Source organism: Lynx rufus, unplaced genomic scaffold (assembly GCF_022079265.1).
Source record: "Lynx rufus isolate CCGP_SWC_20201006 ecotype Redwood Valley unplaced genomic scaffold, mLynRuf1.p SCAF_7, whole genome shotgun sequence".
Lineage (NCBI taxonomy): Eukaryota > Metazoa > Chordata > Mammalia > Carnivora > Felidae > Lynx > Lynx rufus.
In genome coordinates this window covers 111,766,522-111,791,962 of record NW_025814889.1, presented here as the reverse complement: position 1 = coordinate 111,791,962, position 25,441 = coordinate 111,766,522, and the positions used below count along the sequence as shown (strand labels likewise).

The 25,441-nt window shown below is 37.2% G+C and overlaps 1 protein-coding gene across 4 annotated transcripts in view; it reads left to right on the top strand.

Moving 5' to 3' along the window:
- ATP2B1 (ATPase plasma membrane Ca2+ transporting 1) overlaps window positions 1–25,441 on the top strand; it is a 130,258-nt gene that overhangs the window by 78,738 nt on the left and 26,079 nt on the right. For all 4 annotated transcript variants that reach the window (XM_047066560.1, XM_047066559.1, XM_047066562.1 and 1 more), the window contains exons 4-12: window positions 4,515–4,769; window positions 4,860–4,985; window positions 9,059–9,199; window positions 11,730–11,768; window positions 12,550–12,711; window positions 14,520–14,734; window positions 17,170–17,412; window positions 18,755–18,996; window positions 21,565–21,802. In XM_047066560.1, the coding sequence (XP_046922516.1) occupies window positions 4,515–4,769; window positions 4,860–4,985; window positions 9,059–9,199; window positions 11,730–11,768; window positions 12,550–12,711; window positions 14,520–14,734; window positions 17,170–17,412; window positions 18,755–18,996; window positions 21,565–21,802 (1,661 nt within the window). The remainder of the gene's footprint in view (window positions 1–4,514; window positions 4,770–4,859; window positions 4,986–9,058; window positions 9,200–11,729; window positions 11,769–12,549; window positions 12,712–14,519; window positions 14,735–17,169; window positions 17,413–18,754; window positions 18,997–21,564; window positions 21,803–25,441) is intronic.

The window sequence follows — 25,441 nt, the reverse complement described above, 5'->3', positions numbered from 1 at the left end:
ACATATAGGTAAATTCTGTAGCGTTCAATTTACCCAACTATCATTATAGAATATTGGGAATTGGTATTCTAGAATTCAGCGAGTTCGCAGATTTTGAAATGTTTCTTTACTTTTAACATTTTTTTCCCTAAGATTATAAGAAGACTAAAGAAAAATATTTTCAACAGGAATGGATTTTGTTACTAACAAGGACAAATCTTTTTGGAATTTGGACTGCTTCATTTGTAGGATGTAGTGACAAGCCCTTTCCCAAATTTGCTTAAGGAGAATACTGGCATTAGATCCAACTGGGAAGATACTCTAAAATTGTCAGTGTCATAAGACACTTTAAAAACAGTCAAAATCTGCTAGAAGGTGTTAGTAAAACATACAAAGATATTTTTGTTCCACGGTGAAATGTTAGTATTTGCATTTTTTTAACATTTATTAGTGTACTTCATGTGTCTTTTCATCATGTATATTTTAACACTAAGTAGTAAATCTGTAGTCATAGACTATATTATCAAAATTTCTTACTAGTACTGATGGTATAAAAATAAGCATTATAACCCATACAATAAACACATCTTTAGTTACTAGTATAATACCAAGGTTCTCAAACCTTTTGGTCTGAGGGCCCCTTTATACTCAAAATGCTAAGGACTCCACAAACAGATTTTGATTATATGAGCTATATCTGTAGATATTTACTGTATTCTTAATTAAAGTTGAGAAATTTAAAAATATTGTATCAGTGCATTTAAGTTGTATCTAAGTGTTGTATTATAATAAATATAATTGCTATAATTATTAATGAAATCTTAAGTGAAATTATGAAGAGAGAATTAGCAGTATTCTTCATTTCCTTGTATCTCTTTAAGGTCTGGCATAATTGAAGATAATCTGCTTCTGCATTTAGTGTCTTGTGTTAGCACATGTAGTGTAGTCTTTGGAAAATTCCACTACACATTCCTGAAATAGAATACAAATTACATCTTGGTATTATTACATAGTTTTGACCTTGGGGGATCCTCCTGGGGTTCCTAGACAACACTTTTTGAGAACTGATTCTTTATACTGTTAATGTACATACTTGATGCACCATCCAAGAAATAGCCCAAATGGAGAATTTTAAGAATGGAATATTTGCCTTATGGTAGAGCACAGACTGAATTTAGATTGTGCATCTCTCTCAGGTGAATATGTTTACAGGGGAACACCTTTGGTTAAATAGATTTTTATTGTATTTATACTCCGACTTTACTGAAAGCATAGGACAGTCCTTTTGTAACTTTGATCTTTGCAATTATTTTTTCACTGCAGGTACTCTAAAAATTTGTAACGATCAGCAGCAGGAAAAGGATTTAATTTTTGGAAGTATTTTACTACCATCTGTTTCAAAATCATTCTAAATTTATCTGTAATTTAAGGTAGAACTATATATGAAATGAAATATGGCATCAACTTGTTTCATGTTCTCTTTTGAAATATTTAGTCATGTAGTTCTAAATATGCATGTGAGATTTAAAGCTGAAAATGATACAATTGTCTCATAATTCTTTTCCCCTTAATCTCTGTTGTATTGATCTTTAAACTTTTTTTGGTTGTATACCTTATCAGGAAGAAATATGAGCATATATTCAAAGGATGCATTTATGAATTATATATATGTAAAGCTATCTACATAATGTATGTATAATGTTTATACTTTATAATATGTATAGTTTTAAACATATGCAAAAATATAAACTGAAATGTTAAAAAGATGAAATGAGGTTTAAAATTTTGATGTTTAGTAACCATAAAATATCATTATTGATAGCCTGATTGAATATACATTATTTTATAATTTTGATTTAACCTTGATTTCCCTTGATTTGGGTCTGAGTTTGCTTTATTTCAGAACTTGGTTTTGTTTTTGTTTTTTTTTAATTTTTTTTTTTTTAACGTTTTTCTTTAATTTATTTTTGAGACAGAGAGACAGAGCATGAACGAGGGAGGGGTAGAGAGAGAGGGAGACACAGAATCGGAAGCAGGCTCCAGGCTCTGAGCCATCAGCCCAGAGCCCGACGTGGGGCTCGAACTCACGGACCGCGAGATCGTGACCTGAGCTGAAGTCGGACGCTTAACCGACTGAGCCACCCAGGCGCCCCTAGAACTTGGTTTTAATGTTTCTCACAGCTGAAAAGAAACTTACAACATTTTGTAAATCCACATGTAAGAAGTGTACTCACTAGTGATATCTTCACTCCCATCCACCAGTTACACAAAATTTTTTTGACATATGACTGGTAAATTCCATCTTCTTTTTAAAAATTGTTTTTTGATGTTTATTTTTGAGAGAGAGAGAGAGAGACAGTACAAGTGGGGGAAGGGCAGAGAGAGAAAAGAGAGACAGACAGACAGAATTGGAAGCAGGCTCCAGGCTTTGAGTTGTCAGCACAGAGACGAACATGGGGCTTGAACTCATGAACAGTGAGATCATAACCTGAGCCGAAGTCAGACACTTAACTGACTGAGCCACCCAGGTGCCCCCCGTCCATCTTCTGCTTTCAATGTATTGTTCTTACATACTGTTAGAAAGTATTGCATTTTTACATTTTTAACCAATGAGATCAAACCCGTTGAAATGCTTCATTGGGAAGATAATATTTTAGCTATATTTCAAGTTGGTGAAAGTGGTCAACATGGCATTTCAACTCTCATCCTGACTTGGTCTACCTGGAGTACATCTCGAGTCTTCTGGGCAGGTGGAAGGGGAAGGAGAAACTGTCCTACCACTTCTGTTTCGAACATTGTAAACCATAAATTCATTTAACTGGTTATTGTGTACAATGGTACGTGGTCATTTCTTCGGCCTGAATATAATTCAAAGAGAGGTTTTAATATTTGGATGGAGAAGCCAGCACTCTCGATGGATTGTCCAGCCATCTCCTTTGGAGAACATACTCTTGTACCTATTGATGGCTGAATCCTGCTGATGGTCCTCAGGATTTTGTTTTTTTTTTGTTTGTTTGTTTTGTTTTGTTTTGTTTTAATCTCATCATTCCTTCCATTTCACCACCACCAGTTGATTTTATTCTAGTCTCTGTCTTCTCTGACCTCATCTGTCCCACATACTTCTCCTGGATTAGTCTTTATTCAGCATCTTTATACTTCACATCATTTCTTTGGCTCATGCACTGTATTCTGGAACATGCTTTAATCGTTTCTAGTATCATTCATTTACTCATTCTTTTCTTCTGAATAATTTTTTTCCTGCTTTACATGTCCTAAGAGAACCACTGATTTTTCAGACTTTTCAGCTCAACCCTCAGTAAGAAAGAACTTTAAAGAGGAGTGCAGAACCTATTCATTCATGTGAATTTGTAAATACCCAATGGAAACTTTCAAGAAAAAAATGCTTACCTTTATTATACGTATATCCTTTTTATTTTGTTCTGTTTCGTTTTTCAAAATGCTAGTCATGAGCCACTGAATTGATTTTAGACTCCAAACAGATTATAACCCGCAGTCAAAACAGCACTATTTCACTGTTCTTTCTTCAACATTTTTTACCTTAAATTTTGAGTTTTGGGGGGTTCTTCCCCCCTCCATTCTTCTGTAAACTTTTTTGTGCCATAAAGCCTTTTTACTGATTTTAATCTTTCCCTGGAATACTCTTTAATCTTTCCCTGGAATGCTCTTCCTGGAATGCTTTAAAGCGATTATATGGCTAGTTCCTTTTTGTCACTTGGCTCCTAGCTCAAACATCATGGACACCTCAGAGGGACCTTCTGTGTTCACACAACCAGTTACTTCCTTTCTTCATTTGATAGCATATCACCGCCCTTTGTTTTCTTTATGGCATTTACCATATCTGAAATTGATTATTTGTTTTATTACGTGAATTCTTCATACACTGTCTGCACTTACCAATCTAAGTATGGGTTTTGTGAGGAGAGGGAGCTGGGGTCTTGTTTACTGCCATGTCCTCAGATCCTAAAATTATGCCTGGCATCTAGAGTAGATGCCCAAATAGTTGGATTGAGTAGCACTTTGCTTACCTTTTCATGTTATGGAAACCAAGTTTTGCTTGTACTCCTGTAAAATTTATACAATAAGTAAGCATGATTCGTGGGTTTTCATGTATATCTTGTCTAACATATGTAATAATTAATAGCATTAACCATTTTTCTCAGTCACTGGTCTACCTGCTTTCCAAATGTTCTCTCGTTTAATCCTCAGGACTCTGGGGTAGGTGGTGTTGACAGATTAAGAACTTGCCTTGAGGCTGAGGTTTAATCTTCCTCAGTGTCCTTATGCTTATCTTAGTGCCCTAGATTGCCTCCCTGTCCTGAGGGTGAGAATCTTCATATGCAGGGAACTTGAAATTGACGTAGTTTGCATTCTTGCCATTATGGAATGCTTTGAGTTCAGTAAGGTACTTAGAGTAAAATTAGCAAGGTATGTAAACATCATAATTAACTTACTGCTTGTCTTTGCCATCAATTCAGAATCTTTTTTTGATAAGCATTTTCTTTCTTTTCATATAGTTTGTGGAGAAGTTTCTGTTGGAGAGGAAGAAGGTGAAGGTGAAACTGGTTGGATTGAAGGAGCTGCAATCCTCTTATCAGTAGTGTGTGTGGTGTTAGTAACAGCTTTCAATGACTGGAGTAAGGAAAAACAGTTTAGAGGTTTGCAGAGTCGAATTGAACAAGAACAGAAGTTCACAGTCATCAGGGGTGGTCAGGTCATTCAGATACCTGTAGCTGACATTACTGTTGGAGATATTGCTCAGGTGAAATACGGTAAGTGAAAAAGAGCAACCCCTTTTAGGTTAGAGGTAAAGTCATTGTAATCTTGTTTACAGTGTGCATTACAGTTGCTCTTTGTTTTAGGTGATCTTCTTCCTGCTGATGGCATATTAATTCAAGGCAATGATCTTAAAATTGATGAAAGTTCATTGACTGGTGAATCTGATCATGTCAAGAAGTCTTTAGATAAGGATCCCTTACTTCTATCAGGTATGAATTGCTTTTGTATCTTTGAACTTTTTTCTCTTCCACTGTCAGCAAACAGTTTTGCCTAAGAGCCTACATGGTGAAGGATTCTGTATTTTATGTTAGCTTCTACCCTTATAATCCTTAGGGAGTTGTTTTGGGTTTTTTTTTCCTCTAAGTTGCCAGAGATATTATTATCTTATTGCCAGAGATATTAGAGGTCTTTGAATCCAGAGTCATATTTTACAAATGAGGAACATGAAAAAAAAAAAAAAATCAAGAGATTTTGAGAGTCAGTGATGTTAGTTAGTGGTAAAACTAAAATATAAGCCTGATGACTTCTGTTGTGTTTTCCTGTATTACGTTTATTCTTAAGGCCTGTTGATGTGTAAAATTAAAGAATGATTATTTTTCATTGTTTATTTTTGGTAATGTTTATTTTTGAGAGAGAAAGAGAGAGACAGAGCATGAGCCGGGGAGAAGCAGAGAAAAAAGGAGACACAGAATCTAAACAGGCTCCAGGCTCTGAGGTGTCAGCACAGAGCCTGATGTGGGGCTCAAACTCGTGAACAGCGAGATCAGGACCTGAGCCGAAGTCAGACGCTCAACCGACTGAGCCACCCAGTCGCCCAGAATGATTGTATTTTTCAACGTTTATTTATTTTTGGGACAGAGAGAGACAGAGCATGAACGGGGGAGTGGCAGAGAGAGAGGGAGACACAGAATCGGAAGCAGGCTCCAGGCTCTGAGCCATCAGCCCAGAGCCCGACGCGGGGCTCGAACTCACGGACCGCGAGATCGTGACCTGGCTGAAGTCGGACGCCTAACCGACTGCGCCACCCAGGCGCCCCAGAATGATTGTATTTTTAAAGCAAATTAATGAACTGTCTATGGTGATCTATAAAGGATAGGGTTTTGTTGTGTTTTTTTTTTTTAAGGAACCGATAAAATCCTTAAAATTTGTCTAATCCGACTCCCGCATTTAACTGTCAAGGAATAAATCTGAGATAAACTATTTATTGAAGATCACATGGCTAATCAACAGTAGGCCCAGAAGTAGCACCACATGTACTAGGGAGGATTGAATTTGCACACAAGTAGGACATGTTCTGAGAATGAAGAGGATTGGTACAGGTGAGGGCACTATTTGAAATGGGGAGCTGGGTGTCAACTTGGGAGGCTCTTGTAACAGTAACTGTGATAGCCTGACCTGAGGTTAATGAGAAATGAAACGGAAGGGATGATGGGAAGATTCACAGGCGGCCTTCTAAAATGTCACGTGAGAGGAAGCAAGAGTACCACAGCTTGCCTCCAAAAGTATGCCAGTTCTTTTACGTTGGATTTCCAGGTTTTTATTCTTAATTTTCTAGTATTCTTTATAGAATTTACAAAATTGCCTGTAGGACAGTTGTTTACATGTGTTTATTAGATCGAATTATACCAGAATTTGGAACAAGCAGAAGGTTGCCTATTTGTCTTCTATTATCATTTACAGATGTTAGTGGAGGGCTAACATTTTATACAGTGTAAGGAGATTTCTGCTGATTTAACTGTGTAATAACTTGGCAGCTATAATTTCTCAGTTCTTTGTGAATTTTATATTTTGATTGATTGAACATGGCTTCACTGAAACCAGAGTCACTGTGACAAGAATCAGCTAAGTGAGAATCACAACTTCCAGGTGTATATTTAAATTTAACTATTACCTTTTGAAGATTGGCAAACATGTGCCTAAAAAGCTTATTGCAAAACATCCTACCACTAAAAATCAGAGTAATTACATATGTATGCATTTATAAACACCATTATAAAAGGGTAGCGTTCCCAATTACAACAGACTTAACTTCTTCAGAAATATCTTGGGATTTTGTACGTACACCTTCAAAATCCTGCTCTACCAAGAACATTCTGTTTAGCCTTTTCTTTACATGGGTGTAGTTGTAATTCATTTCAAATAGACGGAAATATTCTTGGATATGTAAGTATGGTGTATTTAAGTATAACGTATACTCATTTTACTTATTCCTTGCTATACCTCTAAGAAACTATAATTATTAACCAAATAAAAATCTGTAGTTTTTCCAAGGAAGGGAAGCAATCAAATCATACCTTAACCACCGTAGACTGTCTGGACCATGATATTTGGCAACCTGAGATGGTATTCTTGCCATTTTGCCATATATACTGCATGGACTTTTATGTACATCCAGCTCATTTACAAAGTGCTTATTAGCTCTTCAGGTTGATATTCTTTAACCGAACGTTGGTCCTTTTCTATTTTAACAGAGATTGCTAGTAAGCTTTATGTCGACTCAGGTCCCTAACACACCAAGTGTACCACAAAAACTCTGTAAATTTTCCATGGTTAAGAAAAGACTGAAATAACTTTGCAGAGTCCCTTATCGTAATGTGGGTGGGAAAGTTTTTCTGCATTTATTTCCCTATTCCAAAAATGTAATAAAAAACATAAAATGCATTTATTTTTAAATTTATTCTCATGATGCCATCTCTCACTGCTGTTCTTGGCTTTTTAAATTTAGATTTTTAAAGGCAGTTATTCAGTTAGCCGTGGGGATATGACCAGAACAAAAACTGTTTACTTTGCCTGAGCACATTAACTGCCATCATCTGATTACCTGTGGTAAGGAGGAACAGAACATAAAAAATTGAAATCTGCCAAAAGCCTGAATTGTCAGAAGAAAGAAATTGTCTTTTACATGTAGAAGTTCCTCATTAAATACTATTTCACTATCTTGAACTTCATTTCTTGTTTCCCTTGCCTTTTCATTGGCAGAGAAGCTAATAATTAGTGAAATATTCAGAATAGAGATTTTTTTTAAAAAGCAAGAAAACCAAAGGCCTAAAAAATTCACATTGGAGAAGTTCCCCAGTAATTAATAGACAAATAATAAGTTTATAACTTCTGGAATAAGTACATATGCTTTATGACTTTATTTAACAAATACAGTGTATTGACTTGGCCTATTAGACGGTGATAGGGGCTATGGAACCTGTCCTCCACATGGTTGTAAACTAGGAGATCAAGGAAATATGTGATAAGTATAAAGAAGACTGTTGAGAGTTCAGAAAAAAGAGTTGGTTTTGAAAGCTACTTAAAATTCACAAAAATACTGCAGTAGAGAGATGAGAAGTCTTTTAATTAGTAAGGAAAGATGCAGGGATGTGGATGTACAAGTTGGAGAACAGTACCCTTTGGAGAGGGTTGGAGAATATGCCCTTTGTCTCCAGACACGACTGGATTGAATCTTTGTCTTGCCACTTAATAGTTGTGTAACTTTGGGAAAATAGGAATAATAATGCCTAACATCTTGCAAGATTGTTGTAAGGGATTGTCAGAATACAGTCAGTGTTCCCATCTTTGTTCCCAGGCTTTCTATAATGGAATTTTATGTTAGAGTAGTGGATGAAAGTTTGAAAGGTTGGTTGGTCTCAAGGTGAAGACCTTGGACTTAATCCAATAGGCAGTGCAGAATCAAAGGTTTTTGAGCCATGAGACAATTATGATAACATTCACATTTTAGGAAGATTAAAACTGATTTCAGGATGAACTGGAAAGACAGAGACTAGCTGGGAGGCTGTTGCAGTAATGTAGACTGGCTGGGATGAAAGCTGGCTTTAGGTACAGGTTTGGGGTTGGGTGTGGTAAATGGGACATTTGTTTTTCTCAGAGAAATGTCAATAATGATCACTGTAATAATTTTATAACTAAAAATAATGTGCATTCCTTGAACCCCCATGAATTCCAGGCAGTGTGCAAAGCACTTTACATTTATTTGTAGGCTTATTTGACTCTCATTGTTTTTATCAACTGCAGGTACTATTATCCTCATTTTATGGGTGAGGAATTGAGGTATTATAATTTGCCCAATATCACATGGCGATAAATGAGTGGTGGAGTGAGCTTTGAATTCATATAACATGGATTACAGAGTTTAAACCTTAAACATAAGAATTTAGGCTTTATTTAATATCTTACTGAATTTATCTTGTTACATACTAGATATTAAAGACAATATGACTAAAATTTGAACTATGAAAGTGGGAGGAAAAAATCCATAACGAATTTTCTGTCATAGGTACTCATGTAATGGAAGGCTCTGGAAGAATGGTAGTTACTGCTGTAGGTGTTAATTCTCAGACTGGAATTATCTTTACCTTACTTGGAGCTGGAGGTGAAGAGGAAGAGAAGAAAGATGAAAAGAAAAAGGAAAAGAAAAGTAAGATAAGCAATTTTCTTTGAGAATCGGTATTTGGAAATAAAGGAACTGGTTATAAGGACTGGTACAAAAATTTCACTTCTCTTAGGAAGTTCTGATATGAAAAGTTGTACAAAAAAGTTAATTACACACTGTAGTGCTTTCGAGTGGAGTGGAGTCCTCTCCATTTCTCAGTTTTTCTTGTTGACTTTACAGTCGATCAGGGGCCTTTAGTGACTATGTCAGTCCCCTTTACCATAGCCAGACAAATTCACCATCTCCTTGAACACTTTCATTGGCTTTGTTCTGTTTATTCTTTAGTTTTAGCATCTTTCTATTATCTGACCAGCAAAATGAATTAAACTCTAACTTCCTATTTGGTTATATTTTCTGCAAATTCATTGATAGCTTTTGGCCTCAGTGAGCTTTTAATCTATTTCAGGTTTTCTACTCTTCACATTTCCCAGTCCATACTTAAGTAGCTGGTTTTTGGATATAAGGTGAAGACTTTACTTTGACACCTGTTATGTCTATTTTGTTACATTTAGTCCAAAGTGTTAGATAGGAAGTTTTTAGAAATTTGATCTTGACCCATTGTATCTGCTTGCTATCCCTACAAGTGATCTATCCTCAGCAAAAATTGATAACCATAGTTTATGCACAAGGATCTCACAAGTAATAACTCCGTCGTATGTAAGGAGACAGCTCAGAATTACTTAGCTGGGGGGGGCATGTCACTTTTTTGAAAAAGCCCTCCCCAGCCTGCTTCTGAGTATCTGCTGTACTACCCTTTTCTCCCACTCCAGATTGCTCCTCTACAGGTTTTTCTCTTCAGGTTGACAGCAGTTTACTGTGGCTTAACCACTTGGATTTGTTTAATTTTACCTAGGATAGTAAGCCCATATTTCTCTCTTTCACGCAAGCGCTTTGAGTTCTTCTAAAATAAAAACCTTGCTAAAACCTTGGCTTGCTGTAACTAAAACCATGTTTTTGATATTTGGATGTTTTGTTCTTTGGGTTTTGTCTTCAGTTTTGAAATTTTTCGTTCAAACAAAAGTGTATCTGAAAAGTGGTGACTGCAAATGAACGTAACGAGACCCTCCTCGTAAGTTCTCCTGTCCCCAGTCCTCATGGCAGCCCTCGCTGTACCTCCCTAGGTTTAAGGTAGAGTGGAAGGCAGCTTAAATGTTGCCATTTACTGAATGCTATGTGCATTATCTCCTTAATACTCCCAGCCATATGACAGAAAGACATTATTCTTTTTATTGATGAGTAACCTGAGGCTTAAAGAGGTTAAGTACTTACTCCAGGTCAAAGATCTAGTAAGTGGCAGATCAGACCTGCTTATTTGGCTCAAGAGTCTGTGCTGTTAACCATACACTGTGCTGCATCCTAATTTATAGGAGTCTGAGGTCAGTGGACCCTGTTTGAAAAGGAAGGGAAGTTTGTATCATGACTTTGTTTAATTCACCCCACAGTGTCTTTTCCAATAAATGCTATTTTTTCTGAGATCTTTTACCTCTGTTTTTTTGTTAATCCAATCAAAAATATTCCCAGGAATGAACATCTAACTCATTGTGTATCATTTTTTATTCTTTTGTTTTCTTCATTTGTGTTACTCATTTGTTTTCTTCACAGAACAGGACATTTTTCTATCTGTGGACTTCAGCCCTTCTTCCATTCCCTTGACGGCTTTGGCCGTTACTCAAAAGCGGTTCAGGGTAATCTGTCTGTGTTTCCTTCCTAGTCTGGAATGTAGCCGTCTGGTATCTCTCCAGATTCAGAGCTCGTTGAAAGTAGCTAGATATTCTCTTACTGTCTCCTCATCTATCTTGAGCATCTGTTCCTTTCTGTTTGTTCCACGTTTCCCAGTTTCAAGATCACTCTTCTAGATAGAAAAGTTGGAAGAAAAATTAGCCGAATGGCTCTGCCTCCTCTTTGCCATTTTCAGTATTCCACTGCCTGCTCCGAACAGTAGACTCATTCCTTTCTTGATGATTTTCTTGCTGCAGACATCATCATCTTTCTGTTCTGTCCAAATTTAAGCTAACTTGGGGAATCCCTGTCACTGGTGGCCTCACTGGCCTATTCTTTACATGCACAGTCCGGGTTTACTTACTTGCATCTCCTCTGTCTTGTATACCTGGTGTTTGCTGTCCTCTTCCTCACAGCTCTCTCGTGTGCCTGTTGTCTTGATGGCATTGCTCCCTCCCCCTCTACCCCTGCTGTTTTCTACTTTCTGAGAATTATATGTGTGTTTAGTTTGAAACCTCTTGTACTATTTCTGGGTTCATTAGAGCATATAAAGGAGTAAAGTCTTACAGAGAATCCAAACAAGAATAGGTGCCCCAAAACGTATTGGGGTACTTCCGGTTGAGCCTGGGGAGTGATTGACCCAGCGGGTCATTACAGGCCAAATGCTTTCTAATCTGTACCAGCACACACCGTGGTGTAACAGTTCCGTTACACAGATGTGAACTGCCTTCGCATAATTTAGCATGGCTGCCTTTATTTCTTTTGGAAAGCTTTAATTCCCATTTTGTTCCTACAGATAAGAAACAAGATGGAGCTATTGAGAATCGCAACAAAGGTGAGTTCGCAAGGATTAAAAGTACAGTTAGCTTGTTTTCATTGTATCCAAAAATGTATCTACCGTGGACTGTATTTATCCAAAAGTAGGAGACGGGTAGCAAGGGCAATCAGTTTATGTTAACTTGGGTTATTAACGCCTCTTCCTGCCAGTGCCTTAGTCATGCTGCCTTTACAATGGTAATAAGATTTTAACTGTGATTTGTGGTAGTAAACTTAGAAAAATCCAGATGTGAGGTAACTCTCAGCTTAAGCACGTCAAGTATTTTAGCATTGGTTACTATATTATTGCCAGGAAAACTGTAAGAAACAAAGTATACAACTTAAATGGTTTTTTGCATTTATTTAGATTTGTAAACACACGTACGTTTCTCTGTGTGGTTATACATAACATTCTCCATTATGGTCACACGTGGGCAGGTTTTATAGTGTTTGGGATAAGTCTTATCAAACACAACACAGGGGAAGAGAAATGGTTTGGTGTTTAGTTCTCGGTTTAAGGACTGTGTTTCTTCTTATGCCTCATCCCTGTTACCGGCACAACATTCTCAAGTCTGGTATGAAGATTCGCAACCTAGTGTCACTATTGTCTTATTTTCTCTGGCGTACATTTGTCTGTATGCCAGAGAAAGTAAGACATACAACCCTGCATACACAAAGCTGAATGTTTAAATCTTTTCTAGTTCCTATATGAAACTGATTTGTTTCAAAATTGTTTCAAAATATTAGTAGTTATGGGTGCCTTTAAAATGTAGTGAGGTTATATTTGCTCTTAAATGTAGCAAAAGCCCAGGATGGTGCAGCCATGGAAATGCAGCCTTTGAAGAGTGAAGAAGGTGGAGATGGTGATGAAAAAGACAAAAAGAAAGCAAATTTGCCAAAAAAGGAAAAATCTGTCTTACAAGGGAAGCTTACAAAGCTGGCTGTTCAGATTGGCAAAGCAGGTATGATAAACAAGAAAATATGGTGTTTTGCTTTTAAAATATACTGGCTTTATGCTTGAAAATCGTCTTTTGACCCACTTAAGGCTACAAATCATTGCTTTTGTGAGTGGAAGGGGAGCTAAAAAGTATTTTCACTTTTATCCGCAATATACCAGGTCTTTTGAGTTCTTGCAGATCCTCACAATATCATGGCAGCTTGGGGGGCTCTTACCCCATCTCACGTGGAAGGAGGTGTCCTCTGTCAACCAGCTAATAAGTGGTCGGGTTAGGATTAGTACCCGAGTCTGCCCAGTTTATTCAGAAGCCCATGCTCTCATCTCTGAATTTCTCAGGATTTCTGGAAGCAATAGAGAGAGGGCTGTTAAGATACTCAGTACAGGTACCCAGCTACATTTTAATAAAAAGAAATTTCACCACCCATTTTCTCATCTTTTTACTGACTATGAAAAAAAATTAGGTATATATTTTTCTAAAACTTACAGCTTCGTTAAATTGAATGGATTAGTTGGAGCACCATCCTGCTGAAGCTGAAATTTACTAAATTACTATCTTCACTAGAAAACACCTGTTACGATTTTATTTTTTTAATTTTTTTAATGTTTATTTTTGAGAGGAAGAGAGAGACAGAGTGTGAGCAGGGAAGGTACAGAGAGAGAGGGAGACACAGAATCCAAAGCAGGCTCCAGGCTGTGAGCTGTCAGCACAGAGCCCGATGTGGGGCTCGAACCCACAAGCTGTGAGATCATGACCTGAGCTGAAGTTGGATGTATAACTGACTGAGCCACCCAGGCACCCCTAGAAAACACCTGTTACACTCTTTAGGGGGAGAAAAAGCGGAAGCAGAGCTTTTAGCTAAAAACAGAGCATGCCCTCCAACAGTATCATCTGTATGAAAGATCACATGTGGATAAATCAGCATATATTAAAATCACTTAAATTCTATAATTCTGCTTCTTAGGAGTATGTCGGAAAAAGTGAGGTTTTTGCTTCTGTTCTCAGTAAGTTTGTTTTCCAATAGCAAATATTTGCTTTCTGTAACATATAGCCGTATGGTAATACTGACTCCATGTTGGGGAAAAGGGTGGATTTTAGATGCTGGTGATATAGGTAGCAGACACTGGGCTGGATTATCAGATGCAGATATGTGGATTTGTCTTATCTTTTAATATTCATTTGTAAAAGGCTACATAGTCCACAAAATAGGGAAATGGTTTGTAACACATGATTAACTCTTGGTTTTTTAACTTAATGAAGCACTAAGGATAGATGAAAAAAATAATTCAGAGAATGTATTTTTTTAATAAAAAATAGGGTTGAATGTTTAATTCCAAGTCTCCCCATTGATCAGACTTTTACCAGCTTCTCTTTCAGCATTAAGCAGTTGGCAACATGTAAACTGCCCGCTTATTCTAAGCTTTTGGTGTTTCCTTGTCATTGCCTGTTATTTTGTCTTAGCTTTAGTAGAAGGCTGAAGATACAATTAAGTCTAGGAAAGAATCATAAATGCTTTTCTACCAGTTCTCCCCGGGGACAGGGCTAGACTTGGAAGCAGAAATTAAATCTGACAATGCTGAATGATGAGTTAGGTATAAGAAAAAACAAAACGAAAAGGTAATAGTTTATCAAAGAACTTAAAGTAAGTATTATCTAACCCATGGTAGTTCAGTGGCTAATATGTAATTGGCAATGGGTAGTGTCTGGAATTGGCAATGGGTAGTGTCTGGACTACTGAAATAATCACAACTTTTCTTTTCTTTTCTTTTCTTTTTTTTTTTTTTTTTTTTTTTTTTATATATATATACTGAAAGGTTTGTTGATGTCTGCCATCACAGTTATCATTCTAGTGTTATATTTTGTAATTGATACGTTCTGGGTTCAGAAGAGACCGTGGCTTGCCGAGTGCACGCCAATTTATATACAATATTTTGTGAAGTTCTTCATTATTGGAGTTACAGTTTTAGTGGTCGCCGTGCCAGAAGGCCTTCCACTTGCAGTCACCATCTCCCTGGCTTATTCTGTCAAGGTAAGCAGAAAAGAGCTAAGTATGCTTACTAAGTTTAAAGCCTTAGTTGGTAGAGAAAATTCACATCTGGTTACTCTTTTTCCTGGTTCTGAAAGTAGGAGCTTTCCATAAATTTAGTTTCCTTTAGAAATGTTGTCACAGGGGCGCCTGGGTGGCGCAGTCGGTTAAGCGTCCGACTTCAGCCAGGTCACGATCTCGCGGTCCGGGAGTTCGAGCCCCGCGTCAGGCTCTGGGCTGATGGCTCAGAGCCTGGAGCCTGTTTCCGATTCTGTGTCTCCCTCTCTCTCTGCCCCTCCCCCGTTCATGCTCTGTCTCTCTCTGTCCCAAAAATAAATAAACGTTGAAAAAAAAAAATTAAAAAAAAAAAGAAATGTTGTCACAGGTTTCCTCCTCCCCTCGCGCCCCTCCCCCACCCCCCTCTTCCTTTCCCACCCCCCACTCCCCAAGGTGAAGGTCTCTGTTCATCAAGACTTCTGTATTTCCTCCCAGGGCAGCCTGGACACGACACCCAGTGCAACCCTGCTAGGCAAAGTTCTAGTTTAATTTTCACTGTATGATAGTTATGTTGCAAGTCACATTGCCTCCTTTTTCCCATCTGTAAAATTCAAGTGTTTGTCATTCACCTGTGGGACAAGAGCCAAGAGGCTTCTCTCCAAGTCCAAGCTTCTAAGGCCTCCTTGTTTCCACTCTTCTGCCCTCATCACAACACAGCCGAGCTTCCACACAGTAGGCAGACTCCTTTTAAAATGTAATCCACCCGTGTTATTTCCTTGCGTAAAACTCCAGTGGCTTCTCGTCACACTTAGAAAAATCCAAGCTCACCGTAGCCTGCAGGCCCCAGGCAGTGTGGCCCTGCTGACCCCTCAGTGCTCATCTTGTACCTCTGTCCCTCTGGTCCAGCGTCACCAGCCCCCCTGTAGTTTGTCACATACTTCAGGGCCCAGTCGTTCTTCCCGTGGATCATCTGCTCTTACTTTATTCAGGTGTCTCCTGGTGTCACCTCTGGAAGCTCGATTCTTGTTTTCTAGGTAGAATTCTAAACCTGAGCTTTGACACCTTTGCCAACTACTGTTTACTAAAGTCATCATCTGGTTGACAATTATTAATTTATTTTTATTAGTTTTATATCTTAAATGGAAATGGTGGATTGGATTTTTAGAAAGGTTTAGTTTGGATAATTTTGATCTTTCAAAATGACTTTGCAGGTAAAATTATACTTAATGGAAGAATGCTTCTGTTGTCAATTTTCTGATGTTAATTAGCTCTTCTCCTTAAGCAGTAGTGATGGTGATGAGCAACAGAAGAAACAGTTTCAGCTTTAGCGCTCTGATCTTCAGTATTCCAGCATTTCTTTAATAGAAAATGAGTAAGAGCATTGTAACTACTGTTCTTTAGGCTTTTATTAACGGTTTAGCCCAAATGTTACCAATTACTGCTCTTTTTCACGGAGCTGTGTCGTATTTATGGATGCTTTGTTAGTACTTTGCAAAGTGAAACAACTTTTTTTCACTGTAGAACTTAGTTTTTTTAGTATTAATATTTGCATCAATATTAATGCAAATCGTAAGTAATTTCAGAGGGTACACCTTTTTCTTCCCCATTTTTATTTCTTCCAGGAACCAGTTCTTGCAGTATCTAGCATGTTAGCAGTCACAGAACATACTTGGTAAAACAGCTCTGTGTGGTTTTTAACCCATTCTTCATTTTTGAGAATGAAATATCAAGCATTTTAATTCGAATGCCTTTTGGGGCTACTGTGAAAACTCTTGGTTGTTTAGAAAGTGTGTGTTTTTGTTCGTGTAAATTAGAGGAGGAAATTATCCTAAGATGAGAATACCAGGTGTCTAGTATATGGAAAGGATAAAAAAGACCCACTCTGGTTTTGATCTGTTATGTCACTCTATCAGAGTCAAAAGAAGGGGAAAAAAAAAATGAGACAACTGCGTGCCCACAGGCTCTGTATTTTAACTGATAAAGCTACTTTTTCCTTGGTGATTTGTTTTCCACTTTGTAAGGAGACTTAATCCTTAAATGTAATATATTTTTTACAAGGTTGTAAGTACCTTTGTACTTGGGAATACAAATTGTCAATGCTCTTATAATGTGAAGACACTTACAGAGGCTGTTGGGGGCATATAGTCAACATGATTTGCATATGAGTACAGGTATCTGTATTCATTTACCAGATTATGTTATATAGTGGTAAAAAAAAAAAAAAAGATTGAAACCACAGAAAACTGGTATGCTCTTTAGCTTTATTTGAATAGGTCAAATATACTAAAATTCTTCCAGTTGGTGCTTTATACTGTGTATTTGTATGTAGCTGGGAGTTTTTGTTCTTATTTTAAAGCATTTTACAATTTTGTGTAATGAGGTGATTAGTTTTGTATGTAGCTTAACTAGGTTTTTGTTTTTGTTCTTTTTTGTCACCATAGAAAATGATGAAAGACAATAACTTAGTAAGGCATCTGGATGCTTGTGAAACCATGGGAAACGCTACAGCTATTTGTTCAGATAAAACAGGGACATTGACAATGAACAGGATGACAGTTGTTCAAGCTTACATAAATGAAAAACATTATAAAAAGATTCCTGAACCAGAAGCTATTCCACCAAATATTTTGTCCTATCTTGTAACAGGGATTTCTGTGAATTGTGCTTATACATCAAAAATATTGGTAAGGTTTCTTTAATAATTAATTTATATATGAAAATTAATTTTTAAATGTGTAATGATTAGACTACATGTAGCTCTCCAGACCTACCCTTATTATATATAAATTGAAGAACTGAATTATGTTATGTTTTTAAAAGTCATGTGTTCAGTTAATATAAGTTTCTTTGATACAATTTGTATTATGAGTAAGATCTGCTGATGGACTTATATCTTCTATTTACTTGTATTTTCCTCCTATGTTTTGAATGTCCCATGTTTAGAAACTGTCAAGACTTATAACCAGAGCAAGTTATTAATTTTAAATTCTTACTAAGCCTATTTTGTGAAAGTCCAGATTATCTTACTGTAGAATTTTCTAGAGAAAATTTTGAAGCCAGATTTCAACTGAGTATGTTTTTATATATGCTTGCCATATGCTCTCTTTGCTTTCTTAGTAGATCCTACCCCTGAGGTCATCCTTAGACCTTTTGAAACTAACTCAGTAAAGTAATTCTAGGCTTTGTGCTGCCTTAAAATAAAATATTTTTAACTTTGCAAGTTAAAAGTCTTATTTACAACATGAAGTATGAAATTGCTTGAGTTGGTATGTGTTCTATTGATTTATGGAGGAAGACCATGAACAAAATTGATATTGCAAGTTGTCTAGTGAAGATATGCATGAATTAGATTATTGGACTGAAAAGTTATGGGATCTTGGTTCTAGATCTAGCTTTGCCTTTTACTAGCTAAAAGTCCGAGCTTCACTTTCTTCAATTGTTAAGTAAAGACTATCACATCTGCCCTTATTAGTGCAGTGGCAATTATATAAGGTGGTATTTGGGAAGATACTATGAAGAAGTAAAGCTTTTATGTATGTTTAAGGCAACAGTGCTCTATTTTAATGCATTACTTTTATTTTAAGTTAAAAAACTTGTAAAGTAGACAAATTTTGAGTTAATGTAAATGTTCAATGAAAACAGGAAGAGAAAAGGAAAGGAATTAAAATTTATGAAATCCCACTATGTGTCAAGAACCAACTGTAAGCTTTACATGCCTTATCTCACTTAATTCTTGGGTCATAAGTGCACCTGTTTTCCAGATGCTGAAGCCAAGGACCACAGCAGTGGGGTAACTTGCCAAAAATTCACATAGCTAGTAACTGGCAGGGCTGAGATTGGAATTCATGTCATTCTTGCCCCAGAGATCCTTTCTACTGTACCTTTTTGTGTCCCTCTTTGAAATGCTGCTATTAGAAGTTTCCTATATAATTTTGTTTTAGAATGTCGCATTCTATTTTACATTATAAATTAAACTGTCATAGAGAAACAAGATGATACTAGCTTCTAAACCTTTTTCTCTTATAGCCACCAGAGAAAGAGGGTGGATTACCTCGTCATGTTGGTAATAAAACTGAATGTGCCTTGTTGGGACTTCTTTTGGATTTAAAACGAGATTATCAGGATGTTAGAAATGAAATCCCAGAAGAAGCACTGTACAAAGTCTACACCTTCAATTCTGTTAGGAAGTCCATGAGTACTGTCCTGAAAAATTCAGATGGAAGTTATCGAATATTCAGCAAGGGTGCATCTGAGATAATTCTGAAAAAGTAAGAGTAAAATGCTTAGATGAATAAATTGCTCACTATAGTTGCTTTATGGAATACCTACTATGTTGCTATTGTTGCTATTTCATTTTTTTGTGAACATCAGGCATTTGATAGGACCTCAGAGCTTTCCAGTATATTTTAACGGTATCTAGATACTTGCCCATGGTGTTCTGCCATTTTCATACTTCAGCTTCTTTTATTTCATAGTATTTTTCTATAGGGAAACTCTGCCCATTACTTTCAATCTGGTGGACTTTATAAAGTAAACCTTGCTCTTTGTTTTTAGACATGTTGATTCCGTGGTTATAGAGGATCATGAAAAATAAAAGCCTCCTGGGAAGAAAAACTCAAGTTTACATCTTCAACGCAGCATTGTAGATAGTGAACTCGAAAAATGTGATGGATGAATTATAGATTAGTTTTTAGAACAGCAAAGCATTAAAACTAGTAGATCTTGAGAATTCTCCAATCAGGTTTCGTATTTATGCTGCTGCATTGTCATATTTAAATATCTCCTGTCATTTTGAGTCATTATCTTTCTTTTTTATTGTCCTTTTACAGAGCAGTAGTTTCAGTTTTGACATTACACATTTATGTATAATTTCTCTGGTGTTTATATGTTATTACAGGTGTTGAAATTATTTTGGTTTCCTTTATTCCAGAGAGAAGTAGAGAATTTAAAACCAATTTAAAAGCAGCTTTGGAAAATTAAAGCTCATTTGAAATTATAACATTTAAAAAATTTCTACTTTTAATTTGCTTATGTGTAGATTATAATCCAGCATTAACCTTAATGAATACTTGACAGATTGTACTCTAACACGTTTAAGAGACAGGTCTGTAAATAAATCACTGAAAAGGCAGCATATGACAGATAGGTACAGTTTTAGGATGAGTTCATACTCTTAAGAAGGATGTGACACTTCGTTATTTTTTTAAGAAATCTCAGAAGTAAGATTAACTTTAAGAGTCTTTTATTCCAAACATGTGGCACTTTAGAAAGGTTTTGGCATAAAGTAAGAGCACGAAGGGAAAGGAAGCCGCATCAAAGGGAAGGAGGTGGGAATATGCTGGCCATATTGGGGAGGTATCTAGGTGCACAGTTCAGCTGGGTAATAATGGGATTTGTGACACACACGCCACGTAGAGCTTTCTTCCCTTAACTGTACACTCGGTTATCTGATTTCAGTATGAAAGTTTAGAAATCTGTCTCATCCATGGCTTGCTGAATACCAGATAGGTGGTACAGGGAGGTTTTTGAATCAAAACCGATCAGGCTTTTTGACCACCAACTCTGCAACGGTGAAATAAAATGATGCATGTGAACCATCTAGCTAGGAGTCTGATAGATAATAAGTATACAGTAACTAGTCCTACAGTGATATTTACATTTTGTCATGGGGCTCTTACACCTTAGGCTGAGCAGTAAAAAGGAAGTGGGCCAGATGATGTAACTGGAGTATGTTTTCCATCATCAGGGAGTAAGGTGGGTTGGGGGGGAAAGAAAGGATGGACTGGAGACATATTCATTAAAAAGCTATTACAATAGCTATAGCTCAAAGTAAGAGCCTGAAGAAGGCAGTAGCAGGGGGAACAGAAAGAAAAGGCACCATTCAGGAGGTACCATTCAGGAGACTGTTACAAGGACAAACAGAGGAGACTCAGGAGCTGATCATATATAAGTGGCGAGGAAAAAGGAAGTGTTCAGGTGAGATTTAAGATTTACATTGAAATTACTGGGCTGACGTTGATGTTAATATTGAAAAGGCAGCGTTTAGACTTGCATGCAGTAGATTTAGGTGTTGGTACAGCATCTGAATGGAGTTCCCGAGCAGTGATGGAGAGCTTTGGAAAACCATCAAAACAGAAGATGTGGATTTGACAGTCACCTGCCTAGAACAGGAGGAGGTCGCATCACCAAGGGAGAGGAGCAGAGAAAGGAGTCATGAAAAATAAACTTTAAATAGGGAAGTACATAGTGTGACCTTTATTTACTACATAATTAAAAGTTTGTAGTTAGTGTCACTGAAATTGAAACTATTTTGGCATTATCTCTCTCCTTCCAATAGAATGCTTATTTTAACAACAAGTTATTTTTTTTCTTTCATGGTTAAAACAATATAGGTGATGAAACAACATCTCAGGTAAGGGGTTGATTGAACTTGGCTTTTTACTTTAAAAGAAGAATATTTGTGAATTTTTTTGTTAAAGTTAATGCCTCATTCTGTACCAGAATGGACAGGTGTATCGTGTATTCTCTTCTGCCACTAGGGGTTCTTTGCAAAAATGTAAAAGCCTTGCGTTTCCAAAAGAGAAGGTTTAGAGAATATCTAGAGTAACTGATAAAGTGGAGAACTATCAAATGAGAACCATAAAAGTTTAGAACTGTTTTTGTAAAGGGGAGGGTGAAAAGTGAATGTAATTTAAGTCTGTAGAAATGCAGCATACATAATTTCTCTAAATTCCAGTTGTCAGATCCCATGATTTCTAGCCCTTCCCATTCACTTAAGTGGCATTAACCATTATTTTTGTTAATTATTGATGTTTGGATTCAACATTTCCTTTTAGGTGTTTCAAAATCTTGAGTGCTAATGGTGAGGCAAAAGTGTTCAGACCAAGGGACCGTGATGATATTGTAAAAACAGTGATTGAACCGATGGCTTCAGAAGGCTTGAGAACCATATGTCTTGCGTTCAGAGATTTCCCAGCAGGAGAACCAGAACCCGAGTGGGATAATGAAAATGATATTGTCACCGGCCTTACGTGCATTGCTGTTGTGGGGATTGAAGACCCTGTGAGACCCGAGGTGGTGAACCGTTCCGTGCTCTGCATGTGCAGAATCTCTCAACCCCAGGGCATCTAGGCACTGACTACAGCCACTTTTCTAGTAACCTTCTTGGTGTTTGTGATTTAATTTTTTTTTCTGTGTCAGTCCAAAAGGTGAAGAAAATACAGTGCTTGTGATGCATATGCTACCTATGTATAGTTTTTTTCTTTTTAAGTTTATTTATTTTGAGTGAGAGAGAGAGAGAGAGAGATGGCAGGGATGGGCAGAGAGAGAAAGGGAGAGAGAGGATCCCAAGCAGAGGATCCCTCTGCTGACAGCACAGTGCCCGATGCGGGGCTTGACCTTACACACCACGAGATCATGACCTGAGCTGAAATCAAGAGTCAGATGCTTAACCAACTGAGCCACCCAGGCACCACCCCCCACCCCCATGTACAGTTTTTAATTAGACCGCTTCCCTTGAGGATCTTACATACTGATAGCACCATAACCTAACACAGTACCTTGAACTCAGTAGGTTTTTCCAATCATATTTATGTTGAATAATAGATGCATTAAATTATGTGCTTTCATAGTTTGTAGACCACCACTGCTCAATAGAACTTTCTTGTGATGATAGAAGTTTTATAGATGTTGTTCAACACAGTAGCCACTCACCACATGGGACTTACGAGTTTTTGAAGTATGGCTAGTACAACTGAAAAACAGAATTTTTAAGCTTTATTTAATTTGAATGGAAACATCTTGTTACCATACTGGACAGCATGCATCTCTAGACTTTGTTTCTCTTCTTTTTATTTTAAAGTTTATTGAGCAACTGCTGTGTGCCAGTCACTATGCTAGGGTACTATAGACATAAAGATTTTTGAGATTTGTTCCCTGGACTCAAAGAAGTCACTCTTGGGTGGGAATGAGCAAACACGTAAACAACATGAGCCCCAACTTTGTCTAAAGCAATAACATCTTTTTATTGAATTCTTACTGTGTGCCAGATACTATGCCACCTGCTTTATGTGTATTATTTCATGTTCACCTCTATTAATTATTACTCTAATTTGACAGATGAAAAAAAGTCAAGGTGTGTAGAGGTTAGCTCTAGACCATAGAACTAATATGTTCAAATTTTGACTTTGTCTAAAACACATGTTCTTAAAAGACCACTATGCCATATATATATATTCTTTAATATTGAAAATGTTTCTTTTTTTAAAGTTTATTTATTTTGAGAAGGGTGGGGGGGGAGAGAGAGAGAGAGAGAGAGAGAGTGAAAACATGAGCAGGGGAAGGGCAGAGAACGAGGGGGAGAGAGAGAATCCCAAGCAGGCTCCTCACTGTCAGCAGCACCCAATGTGTAGAACCAAGTACTTCTTTAGGAACTAGAAATACTGCAGTAGACAAAATTGTCATGAAGTTTATATTCTAGAGAAGTAAGGAGGCCAAACAGACAAAATAACAGGTACTTAGTATGCCAAGAGAAAATACATACTGTGAGGAATAAGGCTTGGTCCCCACCCTCAAAGGCTTTATATTCTGACTGGCATGTGGGGGTAGTTGGGAGGGTGATATCAGATAAGACAATTACAAGTGTGAAAAGAGCTACAAGGGATAGGCACAGGGTGATGAAATAGGTAACTGAGAGAGACCACGTTAATAATGTCTGAAGATAAGAATATTCCAGGCAAACGGAACCAAAAATACAGAGAGGCCTGATGGTGAGAAAGTCTTAGCCATTTCAAAGATAGAAAGGAGGCCAGTATGGCCAGAAGTATGGACAAGAAGGGGCAGGTAGGATTATCTTTGGTCTTATAAAGACAATAAGGGTTCTGAATTGTATTCTGAAACTCAGTGGGAAGTAATTCAGGCTGGGAAGTGACATGATTTGTGTTGTTAAGAGACTATCTTGGGTACTGTGTAAGAAACAGAGGAGGGAAGCCGGAAGATTATTGCAGTGATCGCAGGCAAGAGATGGTCATGCTTAGCACTTCACATAGTGTGGCAGGGCAGATGAAAAGAAAAGGATGATTTCAAAGTAAATGGAGGTAGAACCAATAGGAATGAATCTGTTGGGTTGGGATATACTGTTTTTGACATTGTTGAGGTGTCTGAAACATCCAAATGTATGTCATGTGGGCATTTGGACCTAGTAGCCTGAAAGTGGCCTAGGCTGGGATATCCACATGAGGGGTTCCCAGAGATCTCCTGGGGAAAGTATAGCTCTACAATTAGATGCCCTATAGAGGACAGTCTGCTTGCATAACTGGGTGATGGTACTACCGGTGGAATAAGAGAATCAGAAACAGCCTATATAGAGATCAAGGTAAATTCCATTTGGGGTTTTAGGGTTTCAAATGCTTATGAAATATACAGGTGGGTAATGTTTCCCAACCTTTGGTCAAAGGGAAACCAAAGTTTTATACATGGATTTATGCCTTAAATCTTACCTAAATGTAGTATTAAATCAGGTATCTACAACTTTTGTCCTTTGGAAAATATATGGCTTTTATCATGCTCTTGGCATTGAGGTTGATGGGAGAGTTTCATCTTTTTTTAAACATGTAAGTGGCACTTAATTTTTTTAGTATCACCAAATGAGATGGGTACTTTCAGACTAAAGTGAGACAACATGATATACAACAGCTTTCTCTTGGTGGGTATTCTGGACTGTGCATTTCTGATATAGAGAATTTTGATAAATTAGGTATCTAGAATAAATCCAGCTTTATTGCATTTGCATAGGTTCTTGAACGTGGTAATTGGCCTCTCTTCAGTTTCCTGTCTCTAAAAGTGGAGGTAGTTTGTCAACTTTGAGTGGAAGTATTTGGTGTGGTTAGTGGGCCATCAATAAATGTTAGTTTGTCCTTGTTAAATATTATTTGCCACATCTTTTTAACCTGAGAGCAGCTTCTTCCTCTTATTCATTGTCTCCCTATTTCAAGTGATCTTGGGATAGTACCCAATCAGTGAGTTCTTGGGTAGACAATCTTGAGTTATTTTTTTATCTCCAATAAGATATCCAAATATATATTACATTTATACAGCAAACCAATGTTTTCAAAATCAAATTTTGATTTCTTTTTTAAATAGAGGTAGGCACTATACAAAGACACAATTTTGTGTAGATAGGCCATGAAAGCTGCTTCCAGAGACATTACATTTAAACTGTATTTATAAAAGAAATCATGAACTGTCGGCCTGCAGACCAAATTTAGCCTTCAGTCAAATTTTCCTTGGACCGTGTGTGTGTGTGTGTGTGTGTGTGTGTGTGTGTGTGTGTGTTTAAAGAGTTATGTATTGAGAGAGCATACACAAATCGAGGTTTCTGTTTTCTCTTGAAGTTGTAGGTTCTATCAATATTAGATGCTTACTCCACCATAGTGAAAACAGGCTGGAGCAGAATCTCTCTCTCATGAGGCATTAGTTTGGGGTTTGTAACTGTGAGAGTGTTTTCCTCATTTATGTTACCCACATGGCTCTGTAGGCATTTGCATTTGCATCTGCATCCTCTGCTCTAGAGGGATCAGTATGGATTTCCTGTTAGAGAAGAGTAGGGAAGGACTTTGTAGGCAAAAGGAATTGCCAGAAGCAGAGACACAGAAACAACATATAGATTACTCATCCATCAAGTTGTGTAGTAGAGGAGAATTGTAGATAAACTGG